General features: G+C 49.1%; 6 protein-coding genes across 6 annotated transcripts; 1 reads left to right on the top strand and 5 right to left on the bottom strand.

Annotated features, from left to right (window-relative positions):
• Nucleotides 1–7: 7 nt before the first annotated feature.
• Nucleotides 8–1,951, bottom strand: BC939DRAFT_428057 (permease family-domain-containing protein; the record flags this gene model as incomplete). Its single annotated transcript, XM_051553199.1, has 2 exons — nt 8–1,569; nt 1,666–1,951. The coding sequence occupies 2 exons, from the start codon at nt 1,949–1,951 to the stop codon at nt 8–10; spliced, it is 1,848 nt and encodes a 615-aa protein (XP_051408271.1).
• Nucleotides 1,952–4,631: 2,680 nt separating this feature from the next.
• BC939DRAFT_428055 (uncharacterized protein) lies at nt 4,632–6,986 on the bottom strand. Its single transcript, XM_051553198.1, has 7 exons — nt 6,779–6,986; nt 6,166–6,692; nt 5,960–6,070; nt 5,792–5,871; nt 5,466–5,677; nt 5,011–5,371; nt 4,632–4,915 (listed from the first exon to the last, which is right to left on the bottom strand). The coding sequence occupies exons 1-7, from the start codon at nt 6,861–6,863 to the stop codon at nt 4,669–4,671; spliced, it is 1,623 nt and encodes a 540-aa protein (XP_051408270.1). The 5' UTR covers nt 6,864–6,986; the 3' UTR covers nt 4,632–4,668.
• A 1,089-nt stretch (nt 6,987–8,075) lies between these two features.
• BC939DRAFT_463746 (uncharacterized protein) lies at nt 8,076–8,419 on the bottom strand. Its single transcript, XM_051557276.1, has one exon. It carries the CDS (start codon nt 8,394–8,396, stop codon nt 8,154–8,156), a length of 243 nt encoding a protein of 80 aa, XP_051408269.1. The 5' UTR covers nt 8,397–8,419; the 3' UTR covers nt 8,076–8,153.
• Nucleotides 8,420–8,457: 38 nt separating this feature from the next.
• Nucleotides 8,458–14,506, top strand: BC939DRAFT_463744 (C2 domain-containing protein). The gene is made up of 9 exons (XM_051557275.1): nt 8,458–8,643; nt 8,787–9,416; nt 9,596–9,675; nt 9,772–10,002; nt 10,184–10,486; nt 10,597–10,862; nt 10,978–12,629; nt 12,735–12,910; nt 13,001–14,506. Exons 2-9 carry the CDS (start codon nt 8,810–8,812, stop codon nt 14,171–14,173), a joined length of 4,488 nt encoding a protein of 1,495 aa, XP_051408268.1. The 5' UTR covers nt 8,458–8,643; nt 8,787–8,809; the 3' UTR covers nt 14,174–14,506.
• Nucleotides 14,385–17,199, bottom strand: BC939DRAFT_463743 (nucleotide-diphospho-sugar transferase). Its single transcript, XM_051557274.1, has 5 exons — nt 17,067–17,199; nt 16,802–16,926; nt 16,393–16,644; nt 15,641–16,221; nt 14,385–15,518 (listed from the first exon to the last, which is right to left on the bottom strand). The coding sequence occupies exons 1-5, from the start codon at nt 17,172–17,174 to the stop codon at nt 14,581–14,583; spliced, it is 2,004 nt and encodes a 667-aa protein (XP_051408267.1). The 5' UTR covers nt 17,175–17,199; the 3' UTR covers nt 14,385–14,580.
• Nucleotides 17,200–17,509: 310 nt separating this feature from the next.
• BC939DRAFT_506750 (Sodium:dicarboxylate symporter family-domain-containing protein) lies at nt 17,510–19,253 on the bottom strand (the record flags this gene model as incomplete). Its single annotated transcript, XM_051560818.1, has 2 exons — nt 17,510–18,823; nt 18,975–19,253. 2 exons carry the CDS (start codon nt 19,251–19,253, stop codon nt 17,510–17,512), a joined length of 1,593 nt encoding a protein of 530 aa, XP_051408266.1.
• Between the last annotated feature and the right edge of the window lie 4,599 nt (nt 19,254–23,852).

The following is a 23,852-nucleotide window of genomic DNA, read 5'->3' as shown; positions in this document are numbered from 1 at the left end:
AGATATCTTAGTGGTGGTGTTTACCATTGAGCATGCTCTCGTGGATTGACTGGGCCTCGACCTGCATCTCCGTAATCTCCTTGTCGGAGGGAGTGGGGCCATGGCGATCAATGATGGGCTCCGCAGCCATGGGTGGGTTAGCGGGCAAGAGCGCATTCAGGAGGCAGCTGACGATAGCACCGAGGGCAAAGCCGGTATCGAGCACAATGTTGGCAGTGCTGATCAAAGAGATCACAAAGGCATTGGTACCGGTGTAGTGGAACATGTGGGTCAAGACACCAGGAACCAAGGATGTGCCCATGCCGAGAGTCAAGGCCGTCGCAACAATGAAACGCTCACGGCGGGTCCAGGGCAAGAAAGACAAGATACGAATACCAGAGACCACGACGCTGGAAAAGAGGAAGGTGGTCATGCCTCCAAGAACGGAATCAGGTACCATGAGGAACAGGGCTCCAAACTTAGAGAAGACGCCCATGAGGATGAGGAAGAAGCAACACATGTATCCAGCCATGGTGTTGGCGCAGCGTGTGAGCGAGATGATGCCGTTGTTTTGGGCGTAGCAGCTCATGGGCGAGTTCATGCATAGAGGTGCGAGGATACCGGCGATACCATCAGCCAAGATACCGCCCTGAAGACGCGACTCGAACTCGCGACCCTCGACCGATAGATGAGAAACCTCGCACGAGGCGGTGATGTCTCCGATACTCTCGACTATGGCGAGGGTATATGTGATTAATAAGGGAATGATGGCTGGTGGGTAAATCGAGAGTGGGTAGGTCTTGGTCCACAAGAAGGTAACCACGGGCGAGGCGTCGACCGAGGACGAGTCCGTGTATCCGCAAGCAACGGCAACAACCATTCCGACAACAAGACCGATCACCACCTGGGCGTTCTTCATGAAGGGTGATCCAAAGAACTCGACAAGCATAATGACTGAGAAGACCAAGAATCCGAGACCGATCCATTGCGCATCGCCCCATGGTGCTGACCGTGGGGCGCTGTTGCTTGGGCAGTTGACGAAGGGACCAGAAGTGGGTTGAGAGCGGCAAGGTCCGCTTCCGCCTCCCCATTGAGCCATGCCAGATGTAACCAGATGGACTCCAATAAGCATGACTGTGACACCGGTGACGATGGGGGGGAAGACCTTCTTGAGTACACGGGGAGGAACGAATGAAAGGAGGATGGGCAAAAGACTGCAGACCATGCAGGTTCCGAGGAAGGCACCCCAGGCCTGTGGACAGGAGGCATATACACGGGTGCCAGATGGGTCAAGGGAACTCTCACAGAAACCAGAGGCGTACATGTTGGAAACAGAGCTCTGGAGTACAGGCAAGAAAATGAAACTGGTGCCGACCACAGAGAGCAATCCAGTTCCGAGGAAGTATTGGGACTTTGCGAGCCTGAAGCGAGTGATCTGAACGAGGGAGAGCAGACCAGATGTGATCATAGAAGTGGAGACCATCTGGGTGCGCATTGCCGGGGGAAAGTTGAGGCCGTTGCTACCGGTGCCAGACATGATGATGGCAGGGGTCACCACACCGGCAATCATGGCTAATGCATGCTGGAAGCCTACAAGTGAAGTGAGTGAGAACCATTAAAAGGGGTTGACAAGCCAGGCATTAAGTGAGTAAAAGGGGAACAAGACATGGATAGCTCTCTACTTACCCATGATAATGGCGAGTATAAGTGGGAGCCTGTCCTTGAGGCCAAAGAAGGGAGGGATGCGAGTAACCGTGAACCCAGGAAGAGTAGGTGTACAGAGAAAGCCGTAGTCGTAATCACCGAACCAACCAGAACGGGTGCCAATTGACTGCTGGATGGCCTGCCAGCTCGGGACCTTGCCGACGGTGTGCGAGAGGTCGATGTCCTCTTCCCGCGTGCGATTGGCATGGGGATCGAGGATGAAGACCGGTGGAGATGTGGCCCCGGGCTCTTGTGTGATTTCAGGCATCTTTCAGTGCAAGTTTATCTTGGACTGGCGGAGGGGGTGGGGGGGGGGGGGGGGGGGGGGTGGTGGGGGGGTGTGGGAAGATGAGGTGTGCTAATAAATGAGAAATATGAAAAGAATAGGAGGATCGAGCGAAGTGGCGAGAACGAGTCTGGGGAAAGAGAAAAAAAACGAGCACCAATGTCCCCACATTTATATATTTGCACTCGCCTATATTATCTTCAATACCCACGCAGTCAGTCAGCATATGAACCTGTCAAGGCACGCCCAGGGATTTACATGTGTGGGCATGGACATGGGGCGCATGTAGAGACGGACTAGATTAGTGGTGGTGATGCTGCAGCAAACAGCTGCCCGTGTACATGAGCATACACGAAGAACCTTAATGCTGCTTTACTTTGTCCAATAATGGCATCTCACGGAATGCGGGGTCAAGGTTTTTTTTCTTCCGGGAGTTATCTCCGACATCCCTACATGTCCACCCACCACGCCCTCTTCTGTAAACTAATCTCTTCTCCACTTTTATCTGTTTGTCGTACCCTACAAATCATAGCCTATTCTAGAGCGCGAGGGAAATTCTACCCTCGGTATTCAGGGCAGCCAAACCTCTCAGTGATAACCCAAGGCTGGCCATCGAATTTGAGATGCATGGTTTCCGTGTCTGTACTTGTATCATGTATCACGGACCCAAAAGCGAAAGAAGTGAGCAGGCAACTCCACCTCTTCTGCTGTTCAACAAGTGAGACTAGAGGCAAGAGAGATAGGCTAACAGGTGTCTACTTTCCGCCAGTTAGATTGGTAAGACCAGTAGGCCTGGCTCCCTCGCTCGATCTTTATTCTGTAATCCTTCGAAATAAAGTTGCCCGCGTTTTTTCGCGCTTTTTTTCCTCGGTAAGGACACACAGACGTCCTCTGACAAACAAAGCGCACGTGAGGCAGTGTATCTGATTCGCAGGAGGCTTCATTTAGAGTTACGGACGCAAAAGGTGGAGACTCGATAAGTTCGTAAGAGCTTACCCCGCATTTTGTAACCCAACCATGGGGAAGAGAACTCTCCATCCTGCGCAACCTCAGCTTAACAGCGATACTTTGGTCCCTGAAAGTATAATGATTTACCCAGTCGGAGTGTAGTGTCGGGGTTCTTATTTCCTATGCAGTCTGACGACAAGACTCGCCATCCACATCCACGAGGGAACCCTTTATCTGGACTATCAATGCCACGTAGAATCTACCCATGCGGCGATCGCCGTGTGAGACATGAGAAAGCCTTTTAGGTCCAATGAGATAGAGAACTAAAAGGCTTTCCTTCATAAGCAATGATCGTAAACAGCTGGACATCGCCGTGCCGATCGCTTCCTTTGATTCATCCAAACACGAAGCTATACACGGTGTTGTCCCAAGATGTATCCGCCCGAACATGAAAACTTGATGCTAATGTACGACCGTAATGAACAAGGACTAACTGCAGGGAACAGCAACAGGAAAACAGGCTACAAACAGGACTTTTTCCCGTCCACCTTCCCCGCATTGTCGCTTGCAAAGGTCACAGGGACACTTGAACTAGCAACGGTTGTATTGTAGTCGCCTCCTTGTCCTACCGTTCCATTATCTTGATCTGGACTGGTTTTTCACTAGACTTGTTTCCATGGACAAGACTGTGGTTGTTGGGGTTCTTTTGCTTGCTTTTAAAACAAACGTACATGTAACGTCCGAGCCCCAGCCTTATTCTACGCATAATAAGTAAGAAGCAGGACTTGCACTCAATGGACCACGAATAAGAGGGGGGGGGGGGGGGGGGGAAAGGCAGCGGATTGAATGCCAGCATAGATCCAGTAGATGAGATAGAGTCCTATTATTATACGCCCGGTCGCGTACCGTGTTCCTGGATACAACTTCATTTTTCATTGCATACCAGCTACGTCTCAGTTCGAGAAGTCTTTCATTCGTCTGTCAGCTGCTTGAATGTTCAATGAAGAACCAACAAAGCCCTCTCAGCGTCGTGCTAACATGCAAAACAAACAAACCACAAACAAACAAGCAGGCAGCAAAACAAGCGGAAGCAACAAACAAACAAGCGAGGGCGGTCGTTTATATACCAAAAAAAACAAGCTCTTCTCGGGCGTGTTTTTGCTTCTGTGAAATACTTAGAAAAACGGGCAAACAAAGCATCTGTGCGGGCAACTAGGAGTATAGTTCCGAGAAGTTGACACCATGGGAGTTTTTTTTTGGCGGCGTAAATGATGTATTTCGCGTGTTACTCTAGGAGCCGCATGTACTTTTTGCAAGGTACGCGTCTTGCTTCGCTCGCTTCAGCGTATGACTTATTCATCCAAAATATGCGTCATGAATAGAGACGGGAGGAGGAGGGGGGGAGGGGGATATGGGATCGGTCCACTTGAACATCTCGCCCCCTTCGCGCCCCGCATTCCCAGACTTTGGCGTCTTCCCTCGTACTCTACACCGTAGCCCACACCATATCCCACCAATCCACAAGCGCCTCAACGGTCAATCGACGAAATCATCTGTCCATCCCAAACGGAGCTCAACGAGCGTATCCAGATCTTTCCCACCTTTAGAAACCAAAGCATTCAGGATCTTCAAGCAAAGAAAAGGCGTTTCAAACAGAGCAGCAGCAACAGATACAAGAAGACATTGACTAAAATCTCGTCGAGAAGGGCTTCGACTGCCATGACGTGGAGTTGTTATTATCATTATTATTATTATGTCATTTCAGGGCTAGGCTGAGGAGGAAACTCCAGGTCAACCTCCAACACATCCAACTCCATAATGTCTGCCTCACATCCCACGATCGACGCAAGACTGGGCTGGTTACGACCGAGATCACCGTGAACAAACTCTTTGATATATGTTCCAGCTTCAGTGTGCAGGTGAACGACCATGAAATGACCCTCTAATGGAAATGCCTTCAATGAGTGGATCTGCTTCTTGCGAATCATTTGAGCGCGCCTAGTGTATTTCAAATTCAAAAGAATGGTCTTAGCATATAACAGGCAAGGAGATGGCGGCATACTGAGACGTCCAATTACATATGGTGTACATACCTCTGTAGAACTCGGATGGGTGTCTGCTGCTCAACGGAAAAGGACTTGTTAGTGTACTCGTTCACGGCGTCAATCATGTCCTGATCCACTGGGTTTGAAGTCCAGCACAACGCACTGTAACTCTTTGTCTTTGATTCCTCGCCATCCTTGATAACCTTGCAATCCTCGGGCGTGATAGCAGTGAGACGGCGGAGCTGAACCTTGTTTGGCATGATTGTGTTGATCTTCTCCTCTAGCTCTTTAATGATATCGGCCGAGAGGGCGGGTATTCTAGGGTTGATCAACTCGATATAGAATGGTCGTCCGTTGCCCAACATACGAACATTGGCGTCTTCGCGTCCTGCCGTAACGAACTTGTAATCTAAAATGGCCATTACAAAGTACTTTCAGTGAAAAGACGAGATAGTGCATGCAAAAGCAAATCATCCGTTCAATTTAACATGGTCACTACTTACCATCAGCGCGATGTGCTTCCTTGACTGGATCGCAAATAATTCCTGAAACCGAGAGCTCAGCCAAGACTGTCGTTCCTATAGCCCATGGCGTTTGGCTAACATCACGGGTATACTTGAGATAGCGGCCGCCCATGTAAACGGACTCTCTGGTCATTTCAATGCTTTCCAGTTCTGGCTTTGTTGAGATGGCGGTTGGTGGCACTGTTCCTACACTGCATAAGACCGTATTGACGAACAAGGGAACCCTTTGTCAGCACATCCTTTGCTCTGAACCTGACGCCAACATATAGAAGAAAACATAAAGGTATGTCCAAGCAGACACTTACGATGCAAATCGCTCGTCGCTGACGGATGTAAGAGCCTTGACGACGTGATGCCTGCCATCGCCCACAATGATGGTTTTCCTCTATTAAAATCGGGTATTGCGTTGCAGATATTAATACCGATTCGCCATTCACTACGCACGGGAATAACATCAGTGGCGACCAACTTACATTCTCTCGTTTGGACTTGATAATTAAACCTGATTCTTTCATTTTTGAAAGGAATACGTGGTCGTCCTTAGTCTCTTCATGCTTCACGGACACTTGCATCCTGAGTTCGCTCTATTACGCCGAGAACATGGGCCAATTAGCCAGCTTGCCCGACATAACAGTTTGATCCGCATGATAAAAGTTAAAGATATCCCTGTGTCGCTTACCGAAAAGTCCAATGTCAGCCCTGTCTGTCTTTCCACAGGCCAACTGATCAGCAGCTTAAAGATCTCCTTGATGTCAACCTGACTTATTGGGTAGGCCGAGAGTTGTTGGCGCCAGTAAACAGCGATGGCATGGTTCCTGACCAGAGTGCTTGTCGGGAGAGTCACATTCATGTTGAACGTTGTTGTCACATATGCCTCCTTCCGGATCCGTTCCACGATCTCGTCTACAAAGTCCTCTGCATGCTGAACAGTCCCGACACAGGCGATACATAACGGCTCCTGATCCGCAGCATCGAGAGGTTCCGTTACTGTAGCTGTTGCTGTCGGCGCTATTGTGCGGAAACCTGTGAGGATCTCCTTGATCTCCTTGGATGTCAGCTCATAGATCTCATAGTCCCGGATACCGAGGAATCGAAGCATACAGCGGCCACAGCACGATATACTGAAGAGCACATTAATGCATGTTGGATTCCGGGTGAGTTCCTTCAGGCCATCCTGTAAAGCTTTGTCTAGTCTGGCCTTCAGTTCTGCAGAAAGAAAAAAAGGCATGGTCCTAGTGTTAGTCTGGGGAACTTTTTTTTTTTTAAAAGAAGACTGTAAAGAGACCCCTCACCTTCAATGCGATTATCGTCAATGTCTCTCTTGAGTCTCTTGGCCTCATTCTGCAGCTCCTCTGTGTGATGCTTTGTGCTCGCCATGGTCGTTGAATGTCGCAGGATGTGTGCTGTCCAAAGGCCTCTTTCGAGCTGAAGCAACAGGCACAACACAGCTCAGCCACTTGTGGGTGACTGGCGCGATTTTTTTTTTTTTTTTTTTTTTTTCACACCCAGAGCGATCTTTCGTGCCTGAAAAATCAAAGAATATCACGGTCTATTATGTCCTCATGAAATGAATAAAGCTACAGCTGGTGTTTTGCTTATAGCTGCTAAGTTGTTGGCGCACATACTTGGGTCTAGAGATGACGTGGCGATAGTCTAGAGGGAGGTAGGAAGAGATATGAAGTGAGCAGAGGAGACACAACTCCAAAAGAATGTTGTGGTATGGAGGATGTTCCCGCGCTTTGGACGAGCTTAAAGGCCCATTCGGCCAAGAATTGAGTTTCTTTTTTAACCGCGTTTGGACCGAGTCAAACTGTCGGCATTCATGCAGGCTGAACAAAGCAAACAACAGCATGTAGATGTAGATGTAGGTTATCTTTTGGGGTGATGTCTTTGCGATTGGAGCCGATCGGCACCTGCTCGAGACCAAATAGCGGTGCAGGTGAGTGCAGTGGCGCAATGGTGCTGTGACCCAGCAGTAGCAGGGAGTGCTGTAGTACATTCGTGCTGAGATAAGCTTTTTATTTCTTGACCCCATACCTCCATAGACGCTGTTCCTGATGTTATGCCACTGGAATGGAGGCGAGGACAGGGCACGGGATATGGCACACCTGCTCCATGGCCCTCTGGTCCTGCTGGGTCTGGTCTGGTCTGGTCTGGTCTGGTCTGGTCTGACGCGCCAATCAGCAGCCAGCAACACACACCCCTTCCTGCTGCCTTTTGCCTTTTACCTTTACCTTTTATCTTTTACCTTCTACCCGCCACTGTTTCTCATCTCCTCTCCCTCTCTGTCCACCTCGTTTTCATTTCTGGCCCCAGCAACGACGCAGCCATCAACCAAGCGACATTAGCTATATCGGCTCCTGTTCTCCGTTCATTATCTGCCGGAAGCCTAGCCACCGAGAAAAAAAAAAGATATCGTCAGCAAGAGCCCGCGTAGGCCTCCATATCCGACTGACAATACTTGCGTCCCTGACTTAACGAAATCCCTTTCTTCGCAAGGTACCGTACATAGTTTACCGTGACAATTGCAACGAATCTTCTCCGCTGAGCTGCAAAAAAGAAAAGCAACAATGGGTTCACAAATGGTGTCAAAAAAAAAAAAAAAAAAAAAGCGCGTTCTCTGAGCCGTGAAAAATGAGCGGATATATAAAAAGAAGAGATACGCCATCAAGTATGATCGCCCCTTCGAGATTCCTTGCTCAGGAACGGGCTATTGCTGCGAGTTACGTGTTTGTGTGTGCAAGCAGAAGTGCGCTGGAAGAAAGGAGGAACGAGGTTGATGGGATCTGATTCGGCCGAGATAGGATAACATGTTACTTCGCCAGACTGTAGCTCCAGGAAAGATAAGGATTGGAATAGGAACGAGATCGGGAGTGAAATGAGAATGCAAATGAGGATGAGCCTGTGCATGCAAGTGCGATGCTATGCCATGGCATTCTCCGCTTTGGAAGTGTGGACTTCTTTTTTCCTCTTTTCTCTTCAACAAGTTCCCTTCTTTCCTATTACTTATCTGTTTCTTCTCATTCTTTTCTTTCTCCCTTTTTCTCTCGCTTTTTTTTTTCTCCGCCCCTGTTCCTGCACTTCTTCCCGACAACTCCTCGCTTCTCATACTTCTACTTCTTGAACGTCTCTATTAGACACGAATCAATTGGCCTTGGTGCGTCTCTACATCGCTCTTCTCTGCTGTAGCAATCATGTCTACGGTTCATTGCAACCCTATTCATGCCAGCCCACTGCTAGCCTGATATAGCTATGAATACTTATCGTCGCCCACCTTCTGCAAACTTTGGACCTCAATAGTTTGCCTGGTTCCTTAGTTCCGAATGGATCCCACTCAACAGCCCACTGGTCAGACCGTCCCTGGGCCGGAGACGATTAATGGCCTGGATATCGCCCCTCCACGAGCCGACGACGATTTCCCTTCGCCTCAAATCCCGGGACAGGCCCGCTTGAATGAGGCCGTCGGTAAGGCCATCGGTGGCACAGTTATTCCCTCCGACATCCGTCCCGTAGACTTGCCAACCACAGAAAAGCTTGACGCCAAAAGGGCCGAAGCTATCAATGGAGATCAGCCCAGTGCACCATCATCTGACAAAACTGAAAAGGCTCCCACGGTCGCAACTGGAGACGGAAGTCCTGAAAAGGATGCTGCAGTCAAGCCCAGTGTTGTCGAAGACCTCAAGAACCGCATCCCTGGAGCCTTCCCAACCGTGACACGAATCGGCTGGATCGAGGCATACAAGCGCACTGATGGTCCCACTAACGAGTTTCGTGACAAGTCCATTTGGATGGAGGAGTTTGCGAGCAGTGCTCTGTTTGGCGCCTTCTGGCACAATGCCGCCGCCCTCTTTGTGATTCCGGTCGTTTGCTTCGCTGTCTTCAAACTTGGAGGCGGTTTTGTGTCCTTGGTTCTAATCATTGCCTTTGGTGGTAAGTGCCCTATGGAGTATTTCGCCGGCTGCGATAGGGTGGATGGACTATATAGTATTCTGCTGCAATGCAACAGCAGAAAGGGGGGAGGAACGCGCTGTCAAAGCGTACAGCATGTTCAGACTGAACTCTGCCTGACTTATTCGCTATTCATGCTCTCACGCTCTCACTCCTACTAGCTACGTATTATAAGAACTCAATCCGTCGCTTCCGTCGCAACGCAAGAGACGATATCACTCGCGAGTTGATCAAGAACGCGGTATGTCTATTTTTGATCTTAGCGTGTTGAATAGCATTCTTTCTGCTTGTCTGTATGTTTGCCTGTCTAATTCATCCCCGCTGTGCTCATGGATAGCTTGAGAATGATGTTGAGACGACCGAGTGGATCAATAACTTCATGTCCAAGTTCTGGTTGATCTACGAGCCCGTTCTCAGCTCGACGGTCGTACAGACTGTCGACGGCATCCTGGTCGACCAGACGCCCGCCTTTCTCGATTCCATCCGACTAACCACCTTCACTCTGGGAACCAAGGCTCCTCGCGTCGAGAGTGTTAAGGCATTCCCCAAGACTGACCCAGATGTGGTGGTAGGGTTATTTTTATTCCTTGGCTCCATAACATTTGGTTCATTGGACCTGCGCTCTTTTATGTCAATAATTTTTTCTGCGGTTTCATGGAGCAGTCCATTCTCGCCTGTGGGATTAAAGTTTCACTGTATCATACGCTTACTCGCTACGGTTCCTTTTGAACGTTTTTTTTTAACTGTAGTTGATGGACTGGCGTGTGTCGTTCACGCCCACGGATATCGAGGACATGACTCCCAGACAGTTGCGTACCCAGATCAACCCAAAGATCTGCCTGACTATCCGTGTCGGCAAGGGCATCATCGGTGCTGGCATTCCCATTCTTGTGGAGGACATGTCCTTCAAGGGACACATGCGCTTCAAACTTAAGTTGATGTCGAATTTCCCCCATGTCAAGACCGTTGATTTCTGCTTCCTTGAACCCCCAGAGATCGATTATGTTCTCAAGCCTGTTGGCGGAGAGACTTTTGGAATGGATATCATGAATGTAAGTGCTCTCTTTATCATCTCGCTCGCTTCTGTTCTTATCCCAAAACAGTCGGATTATTACGCTGTCTAACGTTGAGCCATATTACTATGCTAATGCACCAAAAATAGATCCCAGGATTGCAATCCTTTATCCGTGATCAGACCCATGCGATCCTGGGACCTATGATGTACGCTCCCAACGTCTACACGCTTGATTTGGAGCAGATGATGACTGGTGGCGCATCCCTAACTGCCGCAGCTGGTGTGGTGCAGTTCACGATCTACAATGCCAAGGACCTCAAGAATACCGAGCTGGTTGGAAACTCGGATCCCTATTGCAAGATTCGCCTCGGTAACCGTCCTGAGCTGGCCACTACCGCTGTGAAGGAGGACACGTAAGTTTTATTGCTCCATGCGATGATTACGGTCATGGATATGGATAAAGGCAAGTTCTTAGTCTCACGCGTCTTGCTGACAACGACGTGCTGCAAACTTTTCTCTGAATAATAGCCTGAACCCTGTCTGGAACGAGACCAACACCATTTTAGTCAACAACTTGAACGAGGTCGTCTGTATGGAGCTCTTTGACAAGGATAATGTTCGCAAGGATCGCCCATTGGGTCAGGCCAACTTTGACTTGAAATCACTGGAGGAGGACCCTATTCAGGACGACGTCTGGTGCAAAGTGCTTCGCAACGGCAAGGAGCGTGGAGCGGTTCGTGTCCGTGCTGCCTATTTCCCTGTCCAGGTCCCTCAACCTTCTGCAGATGGTACCACGATGATCCCAGTCGAGTCCAACTCTGGTATTTTGGCAATTAATCTTGCGCAGGCCAAGGACATTGCTCGCTCCGGCAAGACAAAGTCGCACTGCGAGGTCTATCTGAACGGAAAGGTGGTCCATACTACCAAGAGCATGAGCGGAGCCAGCCCCGCCTGGGGCGCAGATCTCGACGTCTTTGTCACCGACCTTGAGGCCGCTCAACTTACCGTCGAGGTTATTTCCGACAGCCACGTCATTGGCTCCTATGGTGTCTCTGCCAAGAAGCTGATTAAGGATACTACCGACAAGGTTGACTGGGTTAACCTCCAGGGCGGTGAGGGTATTAGCAAGCTGAAGATAAATGGTGTCTGGAAGCCCATCCTGATGAGCGACGACATGAATCCTTCCGCCCACAAGCCTGCATTTGGAGTGATTCGTATCCAGATGCTTGGTGCGCGAGAACTTCGCAATGTCGAGATCGGAGGCAATTCAGACCCTTACGTCGTCATCACCGGGGACAAGGGTATAAGCCGTGGGCGCACCAAGGTCATCGACAGCAACTTGAACCCTGTGTGGAACGAAATCTTCTACGTTGCTGTCAACTCCATGAAGCAGACGTTCGAGTTTGAATGCTTCGACTTCCAAAAGGTCACGAAGGACAGGACATTGGGCAGGACCGAATTTGCTGTGGCAGAGCTGGTTGAGGAGCTTCCGGACAAGGCAGGATATGTTGCTCGTCCGGCTATCGATAGATGGGCTCCATTGAAGCAGAAGGATGGCAGCACCAAAGGTGAGCTTCATTATGAGCTCTCATTCTATCCTTCTCTCAAGCTTGCCCAGGAAGCCACGGAGGCCGAGAAATCCACTGCAGCTGTCCCTGCCGAGAAGATCGAGACTGTTGAAACCGTGGATCCATCGCCTAGCAATCTAGAGAATTCTATCAGGGCCCCCACCGAGGCTGCTGCGGTCACTTTGCCGCCAGGAACTATTCCCGCACAGGAAGCCTTGGATTATGATTCTGGTATTCTGGTCACGCACCTGATCGGTGCTCAGCTGGACCGCTCAGGCACCTACTGCGAGTTCTATATCGACAGCGATAGCTATCAATTCAAGTCTCAGCTGCAAAAGTCTCGCAACCCCAAGTGGAACGAAGTTGCAGACATTTTCGTCAAGGAACTCGAGTATGCCAAGCTCATTATTGTAGTTAAAGAGAAGTCGTCAGTGGATAAGGACCCTGTTGTTGGCGTCTTTACGCAGCACATCCGCACGCTTCTCGAGACCACCCCGGCCGACGGGGCAAGCTTCCCAATTGTGGACAAGCATGACCAGCGCGGATCTTTGCACTTGAAATTTGAATACCTCCCTGTGAACATCGAGCTCTTGCCCAAGGAGCGTCTCGATAGTACGTATTGTTATTGTTTTGCATTCGGCTCGTGTGTGCGCACTTGTTTCCTACGTTGTCCGTATACTGATTTCTATTCTGTTCTTTACAATTGACGTCCGGTAGACATGGGCAACTTGACCGTGAACCTTGTGCGTGCAAAGAATCTGATTGCCGCTGATCGAGGCGGCGCTAGTGACCCATATCTTGTGTTCAAGGTGAATGGCAAAGAGGTCTACAAGTCCGAGGTGGTCAAGAAAACCCTGAATCCTGAGTACAACGAGTCCTTTGTCGTGCCAATTGTAAGTATCATCACTGCCCACCGTATCCGCATCGCTCTTCTCGTATTGGGTGATGACCACTGATGACCTTCCGTCCCTTTTCTTCTCTAGTCGTCTCGTGTTGACGACCAGTTTACATTCGAGGTCTTTGACTGGAACCAGCTCTCGACAGCCAAGTCACTTGGTGTTGGCTCTCTGAATCTGCGCAACATTCAGCTCGTTTTGCCTAATGACTTCCTGGTATCTTTGCGGAACAAGCACAACCAGGGAGAAGTCCAGTTGCGTATCAAGTTCATGCCCGAGTTCTTGTCGGCAAGTAAGAAGGCAGGATTTGCTTCGACTTTTATTGGAGGAGTGGGTCAGGCCGGCATGGCTGGTGTGGGAGTCGTTACTGGTGGTGTGGGTTTCATGGCAGACGGTGTTGGAGCAGTCGGACAGGGAGCCTTAGATGTTGGCGGTGCAGTCGGCAAGGGCGCTCTGAAGGGCGTGGGCACTGTTGGAAAGGGCGTTGGTACTGTTGGCAAGGGTGTCTTTGGTGGCATCTCCGCAGGAGCCTCGGCCCTTGGACTTCGCAAGGATAAGTCGGATTCGCGAGCATCGCTGGATTCGCTTCCACCTGCGCCTGCACCTGTGCCTGCACTCGCACCTACACTCGCACCTGCACCTGCGCCTGCGCCTGAAATGACAACAGCTATGATGCCTCAGTCGTCAGATATCAATAGTCAGGCTACAGTCCGTCCTTCAAACTCAGAGACTTCGTTGAATGTCGTCTCGTCTTCTGTTCCCCGCACAAGTGTTGGATCGGTCCGGTCGCATACATCCATGGGTCTTGAAAGCGGAGATATTGTTGGTGAACCCGGCAACCTAACGATTCATGTGGTTGAGGCTGACGGCCTCTTGGGTGTGGACAAGAGCGGCACCAGTGACCCCTATGTCAGAGTGTCGATCGGCGGCAAGTCCCTGTTTAAGACTAAGGTCAAGAAGGAGAACCTGTCGCCCAACTGGAGCGAGTCTATGGTGGTTCCCAATCTGACGGGACACCCAGTGACGATCAACTTCATGGTCCGCGACCACAACACGATCGGAAGCGACAAGGACCTGGGCGAGTTTGAGCTGCGTCTGTGGGAGTACATCCAGCCCAGCACGGATGCCCATCCAGGCGAGTACAGGGCAGACTTTTGGGGACCATTGAGCGGATCAGGCGGAAGGTTGCATCTTGCTCTTGAGTTCGAACCTTCGCTCGAGGGCGCCAAACAGAAACGCGGTCTTTTTGGCCGGAAGTAATCGAAGGTGATTCTGGTAAAAAAAAAAAAAAAAAGGTCTGCAGCGCTCATACAGGCAGACAATTATCTTTGGGTACTATATTTTTTTCTTCATTCTTTTAAAGACCATCCTGTGTACATAAAACAATTGTGAATATGCCAGTAATGCAACAATGATACCGTTTGATGATGGATGTATGAGTTTATTAAGTTCAGCTTTCTTGCAAGCACTGCTCCTGACGTGAAGCAAGAGGCTGCGTCTATTCCTCTTCGTCGTCTTCATCATCGTCGTCGTCGTCGTCGTCCGACTCTTCTTCTGAATCAGACTGCTCCAGGAACTGAATCATCGGGGTGGCCTATGAAGATAAGTGTTGTGAACAAAGTCGTGTTAGGAGACAATTGGCATTGATACAGATTAAACATGCTGATTCATGTCGCTGACGGTCTTACAACTTCGCGCAGCCGCTTTTCGGTCTCAGTGCCCTGCTGGCTCTTATCAGAGCGGTACCAGTTCAAGATCGAGTCCTCTTCTGTGATATCCTCGTCGTAAAAGTATCGCAGCGCAGGCGCAAAGACCTTTTGTGCCTGAGTGCTGTCCTCGTGCAATCCTGCACATGCCCGCTGCAGAATAAACAGTCCGTCGATTTGATCTGCCTCGTCGTGGATCATCCTGCCAATCAAGGGTCCCCATCGAACCAGGACCTCCTTGACCGTCGTTTTTGAGCCAGGCTTCGCAGATAGATCTATGTTCTTCAGCACGCCGGGAATAATCCGCTTTCGCATCTCGTGAAAGTTCGAGTTCGAGGCCATGCGCAACGTGTTCAACTCTAGGGCCGCAATATCAACCTCGTGACCCTCTTTGAACGCACGCTCTAATGTCTGTGCAATCTCGCGGTCCAGCTCCTCGGCCGTGTTGACCTCTTCCTCCTCCACATCCGAGGCCTCGCTCTCGAACTCCGACGCAGATTCCTCCTGCGCCTGCCTATCCAGCTTGAGGGCCGACATGTCATAAGCCAGGCGGTTCACCTGCTTGTTTCTAGGATCAGCCTCATCGTCCTCATCGTCCGAGTCCTCTGCCTCCTTGAAGGGACGACCCCTGCCAGTGGGGCCTACAAATGCAGGGTCCGAAATCAACTCCGTGACCGAATTCTGATCTTCGTCCTCTGCCAATGCTGTTAAACGAGAATACGCTGGTACTGTCGTATTGGCTCCGATAGTTACGTTGAACGAGATCAAACATCCCTTGTTGACAGTGACATCCTTTTCCAAAACGGCGCCGTTGGCAATGATACTGTGCTGGACTACGCAGTTGTCCTTGATCGTAACATTATCCCAAATGTAAGCATTATCAATCTTGACATTGGCGCCTATCAGCGATTGACAAGATTATGTGAGATTAATAGAAACCACAACTCATGTCTGACGAGAAAATGAAAATAAAAAAAATAAAATAAAAAGTAAAGAGAAAAAGAATAGCTAGGGTACTTACCAATAACGCAGTTCTTGCCAATAACACAATTTGACAACACGGCGTCCTCGGCGATCTGAGTCCTAGCTCCGATGACAACCTTCTCCTCAACAACACAGGTCCTCGACAGCACCACGCTCTTTTCCTTGTAGACCAATCCCCGTCTGAACTCATAACAGTCTCCAGCCTGCAAGTTGCTGTCTGGAACCATGGGGAACGTCCATCTCGAGATGATATCCTTGCTCACTGCGTCATACATCTGTGTACTCCGGACCCTGGCCGCATAAACGTCACTGACCTCATGGAAATGAATCGTCTTTCCCAAGAGATCCGACGTCAGGATGCCATGGACAAAATCCGCACGAATGTCCTGGTAATCAAAGTTCTCTGTAAACAATGCCGGTACTTCGACAGAGCAGATGTCGACCTGACAATCAATCAAATCGTTGCGGACCTGCACCTCCGGGTGCTTGTCAAAGATCTCCATGTCCATGGTCATTCTCCGATCCCGACGTGTGCTCTTAAACGCCTTCAAGGGCTGGTAATGTAAGCATTCCTTGGAGGACTGGTCCAGAACAAAGAGCGATCCATCTCCAACAGCGCTATAACATAGCAAAAAGAAAATGAAGAGAAACAACAGTTATTTTTTTTTTTTTTCGATCAGGTCTTGTGCCACTTGTTTTTGTATGTCTGCAGTTCAGATGGTCCACAAGCAAACATGGAGCAAAAGAAAAGTGTCATGGTGACTCATTCATGAAAACAAGAAAAATTACCGACTCCTGTGCTGCGGACTAGCCTTCTTGAGAACCATGGTCATGATTGCACTCTTATCAGCCTGCCGTCTTGCGCGATGCTCCTCCAGAACCTTATCCAGCTTCATATTCGAAACCACATCTCCATTGACGAGAATAAAGTCAGTGTCGATCAGTTGCTTCGCATCCAGCTCTCTCATAGCGTCTCCAACAGACATGCACTCCTGAGACACGATCGTATGGATCTTCATGTTCGACGACTTTCCATATTGCCTAACGTGTTATTTTTTGGAGAAGGAAGAAAAAAAAACAAGAGAAAAGCCGAGAATAAAAAATGCCAATGAGTCGGATATTTGTCTAGGATTGCTGTCGTATGGGGGCAATTGAGCTAAATAGTTGGCTTTTCCTGGTTTGAAAGAATGAGTCTTACTTAACAAAGGCCTTGACCTTATCCGAGTGCGAGCAGCAAAACACAAAGATCTCCTGTACACCGGCGACGGCCAAGAACTCGAATGTGTACGAGATTAATGGGACATTGCAGAGCGGCAACAAGCACTTCATAAATCAATAAGGCACAAAATCACACGTATGTTTTGTTCACAGTTAGTTCCCTGTTTGGTAGTCTAGTCGTTCAGTCCTCTCCCCTGTAGGTTTTTTTCTCTCTCTTTCTGGAACCGATCAGAGTCAGGACGTACGCGTGCTGTCTGGAGGGTAATGGGCTGGAACCGCTCGTCAAAGCTGTCGGCGAGAATGACAGCCTGCAGAACCTGCTCTGTTGATTCGACTTTCTCCTTGGGTGGCATTTTACGAAGCGAAGACTTGTGAGGGATGTGTCAAGAAGCAACCTCTTTGTCGCGAGCGCAGAAAGCTGAAAAGATCAACAGAGTCACGTGTAGTTCGGTCGCATGTAGTCACTTTCAAAATCGCAAGGGTCGCGTCCACTTAAACATGCTGACCAGTGCACGCTCGCGTTGCGGCGGCACATTCTCGTCCTCTTTTTTTTTTTTTTTGGCTGGATGTTTATTGTACAAGATGCTACAAGGATACGGATGCCATGACGTGGAAATACATACATAGTTATTAGATAGAGAAGGAGAATGGAGAGCATCCGAGATCCAGAATAGAGCCGTGGGTGTATTTATACAATGTTATCACCCTGGGTGTGATGGCGCTGCTGCGTGTTGGAGCCGTTGTAAGCCTCGACTGCCGAGGAGGTCGAATGGACAGAGCGGATTGAAGCCTTTTCAGCGTGCAGGCCACCCATGCGAGGATGGTTGCCGTGTGCAGCCGAGCCATGTACGTGATGGTGATCAGGGTTGTACTCCTCGGATTCAACTTCGTCCATGGCAAGGGTCTCGGGAGTCTGACCGGCCTGACGGGCGTGCCAGGCATCGTTGCGGAACTCACCCTCCCAGCGCGAAACCACGGCGCAAGCGGTCATGTTGCCGAGCACGTTGATCGAAGTACGGGCCATATCCATGAAGGCATCGACACCCATAATCAGAGCCAGGGGAGCCAGAGGGATGTTGGCGTTCGTAAGAGTCGAGGTCAAGACGATGAACGAGGCACGTGGGACGGCAGCAACACCCTTGGAGCTCAGCATGAGGGTAATCATGATAACGATCTGCTCGCCCACAGACTTGTCAATGCCGGCAACCTGGGCACAGAAGATTGAGGCAAGAGCTAAATAAAGAGTCGATCCATCCAAGTTGAAGGAGTATCCGGTGGGGATCACAAAGGCGACAATCTCGGGAGGGCAACCGAAGGCGACCATGTTCTCCATGGCCTTGGGAAGCGCAGACTCAGACGAGGCGGTAGCAAAGGCCATGATGAAAGGCTGGCCGACAGCTTTGGCATAGTCCTTGAGAGGGAGGCGGCAGATGACGACGACGGGCAAGATGATTATCAGCGCAAAGATGATCAGGGTAACATAAAGGGTTCCGACCAGCTTCCCTGCAGCAGCTAAGGCACCAAGACCATACTTTCCAACCGTGGCAGCAATGGCGCATCCGATACCGATGGGGGCATAGTTCATGACGAGTTCCACAACCTTGAACATGATGGCGGACAGCGAGGCGTTGAAGTCTAGCATGACTTTCTTGGACTTTGCGTCGGCTCTCATGATTGCGACAGAGAACATGACGGCACAGAAGACGATGGCCAAAACGGCGGCGTGGTCAGACATGGCGGCAAAGAAGGACTGGGGGACGATTTTCTCCATCTCATCGACCCAAGTGATGGGCTTGTTATCGCCTGTGGGCGCAACGAGACCATCCATGCTGAAGCCCTTGCCGGGCTTGGCAATGTTGACGGAGAGAAGACCGATGATGAGCGCAAAGGTAGTGACGACCTCGAAATAGACGATGGACTTGACGGCTAGGCGGCCGATTCTGATCAAATCATCTCCATGTCCAGCAATACCGACAACCAATGTTGAGAAAATCAGAGGACCCTGTTATTTCCGAAAAATGTAGTTTTACATATTAGTTGTGGTGGATTGCGGCCCAAAAAAAAAAAATCCACATGGGCGTTTTAACGATCCACAAACAGCACAGCTCCGTTATGCTATGTTTGTTGTTTTGCTGTTTCAGCGAAGCACGTACCACCACGGTCTGAATCATGCGGACGAAGAGACGTCCCATGGGCTCGATCTGGACAGCAAAGTCGGGTGCAAATTTGCCGACGATAATACCGACAATCATACTGATGATGATCCAGACAGTCAGGTTTGTATACCTGCGCAGGAGGCCGAAGACATACACGAACGGCGCCAGGACGCTGAGGGCAGCGGTCGCAACCTTGCCGCGCTGCTTCGCTGGCTCATTTGCGTAGATGGCCGGGGTCTCGGTCTCGGCCTCCTTAAGTTGGAATGGGTTCTTCATTAAGACGGCTGTAGAGTGGTACTTGTGATGGACTGAAGGGAAAAGTTGATTGGCAGGGTGCAGGCGGTTGAAAGGGTTTTTTTGGTTAATTAAGATGATACATGCGAGCACTTGATATGTCTCAGTTTTTTTATTCATACTCGGCAGAACAAGAGACGAAACTGTATCGCAATCGCAATGGCAATCGCAATGGCAAACAACCGAATGGGTTGGGTGGCGTGTGTTTGAGTAAATGGATTACCTAGAGGATGACAACCAAATCCGTGGGAAAGTAGGAAAGTAGAAAAGACGAGACCGGCGGCTGAAGAAACGAGATTGGGAAGTGAACGATACACAAGAAGAGAGCTGCAGGAGGAGGATGACAAGAAAGAAGGATGGTGGTAACAAAAGAAAGGAAAGAGAGTGGGAAATGGACAAAGAATCCCAGGTATTTATACGCTTAAAGAAAGAAAAGGTATGCTTGCGCATCCCAGTATCCTTTTATGGCCTGTATTCACTTTCCTTACCATGCCTTCAGTCGTATAAGGGTTTCTTTTTCTTTTTTTTCTTTTATTCAGTTTTTCTACAAGTACTATGCATGCCTACATGGCTATGCTACTACGCCTTATTATGGCGTTGTCCTCAGACTGGGTTGAGGCACCTTGCTGAGGCACACGCTTCTGCAGTCCACCCATCTCCGCCCCTTTCTCCCACACCCTGAAGATCCCATGCAGAAAACCACTGCTTTGCATTACATGGACATTCATGGCACGGTACGACACTATAAAAAGTCCGATAAAGGAGCTGAGGAGCCAAGGAGTAGAAGGAGGGTGTGACCATAGCCCTTTGTGCCATCAAATGACTGCAATTACTTTTTAACTCTCGACAGCTCCCCACACTGCCACACATGGTCTCGCTCTAAAGAGTCGATACATGTAACTGGTAGTCAACCTTTGCTCTTTGGACTACTCCTTGTTTCCAATGAAGCAGACCTCCCTTACAACCTGGTTTGGATGGGGGAGGTCAAGATCGACTCGATGGAAGGAATTGAATTATTCGTACTCAACTCTTAACTCTTTAGTGCAAATATGCTTCTACATATCTGCTCATCTGTCCACAGGCGACTTATTGCTGGCTCGGTTGTGTTTTTGGCCCTTTTGTCCCTGGATTTCTGGCTTTGAGACTAAACAGGGTTATAGTCCACACTAAGTTTAAGATCATCGTAATTCATTAAGAAATACACTTTCTCTTTTCTGCTTCTTCCATGGGATGGGATGACATGGCATGCTCAGGTATAGACAGGGAAGGCAGCCCGAGGAGAGAGAAGAAAAAGGGCCCGCAGATGCAGACATCCGTTTTGACTGAAACAAAGTGCTTGTACTCTACGGGTGGGAATGAAATCTGCATGGATTCTGGAACCCTAGCTATGGAGGAAAGCTTCACTCTGTCTTTTGGCCGTTTTTTTACGTATTCCGCTTAAGTGGTCTGTTGTTGTTATTACTTTTTTTATTTTGTGTGCACTTCAGTAGAAGGAGGGATAGATGGTCAGTTAGTCCACAGTACTTCACTGTTATTACCGAAATATGCGTCCTCGATCACACTTGTGCAACCGTCCCGAGGACATCACTTTGATTTTCCCTCAGCCCTCGGTTCCGTGCCTTTCTTTTTACCAGGTTTAAACAGCACATACGCTAAACACGCTCTCTGTGTGTCGTGTGAACGGAATTCGAGTGTTTTATTTGTTTGTGTTTGTTTTGATTACCGGATTTATTAGCAGCAAGAAGCACATCCCTATCCCTTGACATACGCTTGACGACCTATTTGTCGACTCTTGTCCATCCTCTCATCCTGAATTGACTGTTTTCAACCGCCTATCGTGTCCTGCTGCCGTTGTCGGCTCCATATTTTTGCAGAGTAAAAAAGGACAGGGAGTGCATTTGCATCGCCACATCGCACCACTTGACAGCGTTTTCACCAATACAGATGTAGGGTATACACAGAGATTCTTCCTCAGATTCATTCGTTGTACAGTAGACTGCAGCATTCTGTTCGTGCCATCCTGTATTTTCTTTATCTCTAGTCCATTCGTGATTTGGGTTTCATAGTGGATGCGCTTGTTCGCATTAAGGTTCGCCGTTCTTAAAATTAAGGTTTGTTCTATTCCCTGGTCCTCTATCTCAGACACGCCCACCACTAGAACGACGCCGATTTCGCCGTTAAGCCGCTCATCAGTCTTTTTGCCCTATTGGCCATGAGCTTCAACGCCGGGGGCGAATCCGCGCCTAGTTTGTGGTAGGCTATGTTCTCATTGAGCTTTTTTTTTTTTTTTTTTTTTTTTGGAAACCAGCTCGTATTGGATAACCATTCCTTTGAATGGTTAACACGCTCCTTCATCTGAACCCAAGCAGCAGGGCCCCGGTAGGGTGAAGATCGGACATTGTAAAGAGTACCAATGTTTAGTTCTACCTTCCCAAAGATACTCCGTGGGCACATCGGGATGTTGTCTAACTCCTGGCTTTTTTTCATTTTTTAGGATTCTGCCTTCTTATGGTTGAGTTCCGATTGCCCAATGGCTGCTTGCCGGAGAGTTTTTTCATGGTCTAGTTCATGCTATACTTTGGTACCGGACTAACTTGGTAATCCCTGCTAGCTCTGTGCTGCGAAAAAAGAAGTCCTCATGTTTTTCGATAGCAAACTCGGCACCTTCCTGCTGTGTAATTCCGTGAGAGTTTAAGCGACCACACTTCTAAAAGAGCGAAACACCTTTTTTCGGGGAATAGTGGCAACGACAAAGACTCGGCCACCAAAGTGCACTCCGTGCATACCGTTTCCTTGTGAACCCTGTAACTCTTTACTCTTTGTGCCGTTACTTTTTGTCGATCCGATAGACCACTCCAACTGTGAGTCTATCGTCCGTAGATAAATAGAAGGCCCTGTTTGACTGTTGCTCATTGGCTTTCTAGCACTTGACGTAAAGTACTCCACAGCTCACTTCGTTCCTCGCTCTCTATGGTTTCACTTAACCTCCAGTAGCCTCTTATTTACCTCTGGATCCTTCTTGTTACTTTTACTGTCGATTCCCTCTATTTTATTGCACTCTGCATCCAAATTCCTCACGAGGGTTCATTTGGATATGCTACGCCCCTCAATCTCTGCCAATTACAACATCCCCCATACCCTGGCCGCACTTTGCATTTAAAGTTCTATGCTTCCTGAGCGGCAGACTACAACATGTACAACAATGGCTTCGAAGACGCCAACCATTTCTTTACGTTTGTTCTAGTATCAACAGGTGGTCCCATAAGGTAAATCCATTAGGTCAGGATCCAACGGTTCAAAAATGGTAGGCGACGCGAATATCCGATGCGGACCAAATATTCGGCAACGTCTAACGGAGACCAACATAGCTAGAAATCCACAAACGCGTCTATTTTTTTTATTGGCACTCCAATTGATTCATACGGTGCTGTCATGGTTCTACTTGGCGCGTTCTGTAGCACGAAAACGAGCTAAAGATCCTCGGTCATGAATGACGAGCGAGTATGAAGCGAACGAGTTCCGTCGTCATTGACAACCGACGTGTTTACGTCCATCGAGCGCCAATGGGAAAGAGTTTTACAGAATGGATTGGCTATCAGGTCTAAGAGGTCAAACTTTTGCGTCTGCTATGGTAATGCAACCAAAAGAGCGTTGCTGAGAACGAGTCAGCTGCGTTTTTTTACAGTGGGAATAAATAAGCAAGAGATGACGGAGTCAAGCTGAAGAAGTTGCGTCGATGATATAGGTCGTGCATTGTCCAAGCAGACATGCAGATGCAGATGCAGATGCAGATGCATATGCAGCTGCAGGCAACGGTATACATCCATGGATGGATCCATGTGCGATCAAGCAAGAAAAAGAAAAGTGCCTCACCAATCGAAGACAGCACTGCACAATGCACGTTGACAACACCATGGATGGATGGTGTTATGGGCAACCAACTTCAGCCAACCTTATTTCCCTCCCTCGCACTGCAGTGGCCAATAATCCATAATCCACCCCTTCATTTCGTCATTGAGGGCAACCTTGTGTATACGATGACACGCACTCGGACCATTACAGCATACATCTTTTTACTAGAGGCCAACTGCACAGGGCACTCGACCCCCTTCCTCCAAAGAAAAGAGCGCGATTGAGATTCGGGATTCGAGATTCGAGATGATGATGACCACCAATGTTGTCATACTCCTCATTCCTCTTTTTGCTTGCTGTCGTTGGCCGAGAACACTCTTTTCTCTTTACAGGCAACAGGCAACTGGAATCCACCAGAAGTATGCTGTTGTTACTGAGAAAATTCATTTTTCTGCGTGTATGATAGCGTTAAAAGCTAGATGCTCCCCCGCTTCTTTTTTCTCTCGCCTCGCTCGTCTCCAAGCACCAGGTTCTTGTCTCACAGTCATCATCATCATCATCATCATCACTATCCTTTTCTTGACACCACAGCGAGATTGAACAATCGACTCAATGTCTCCAATCATTGCCACGCTCAAGAACTTTATCCGCTACGGCCATAAGAAGCAGAAGAACTCGTCCCACCACCCCTCGTCCCCTTCTTCCACTCCTCGCACCATGCAGAACCGA

The sequence above is a fragment of the Gamsiella multidivaricata genome (genome assembly GCF_025024155.1).
Source record: "Gamsiella multidivaricata strain RSA 2152 chromosome Unknown BC939scaffold_78, whole genome shotgun sequence".
NCBI classification, from domain to species: domain Eukaryota; kingdom Fungi; phylum Mortierellomycota; class Mortierellomycetes; order Mortierellales; family Mortierellaceae; genus Gamsiella; species Gamsiella multidivaricata.
Note: the sequence above shows the minus strand (reverse complement) of the source record. Positions and strands in the feature narration are given on the sequence as shown.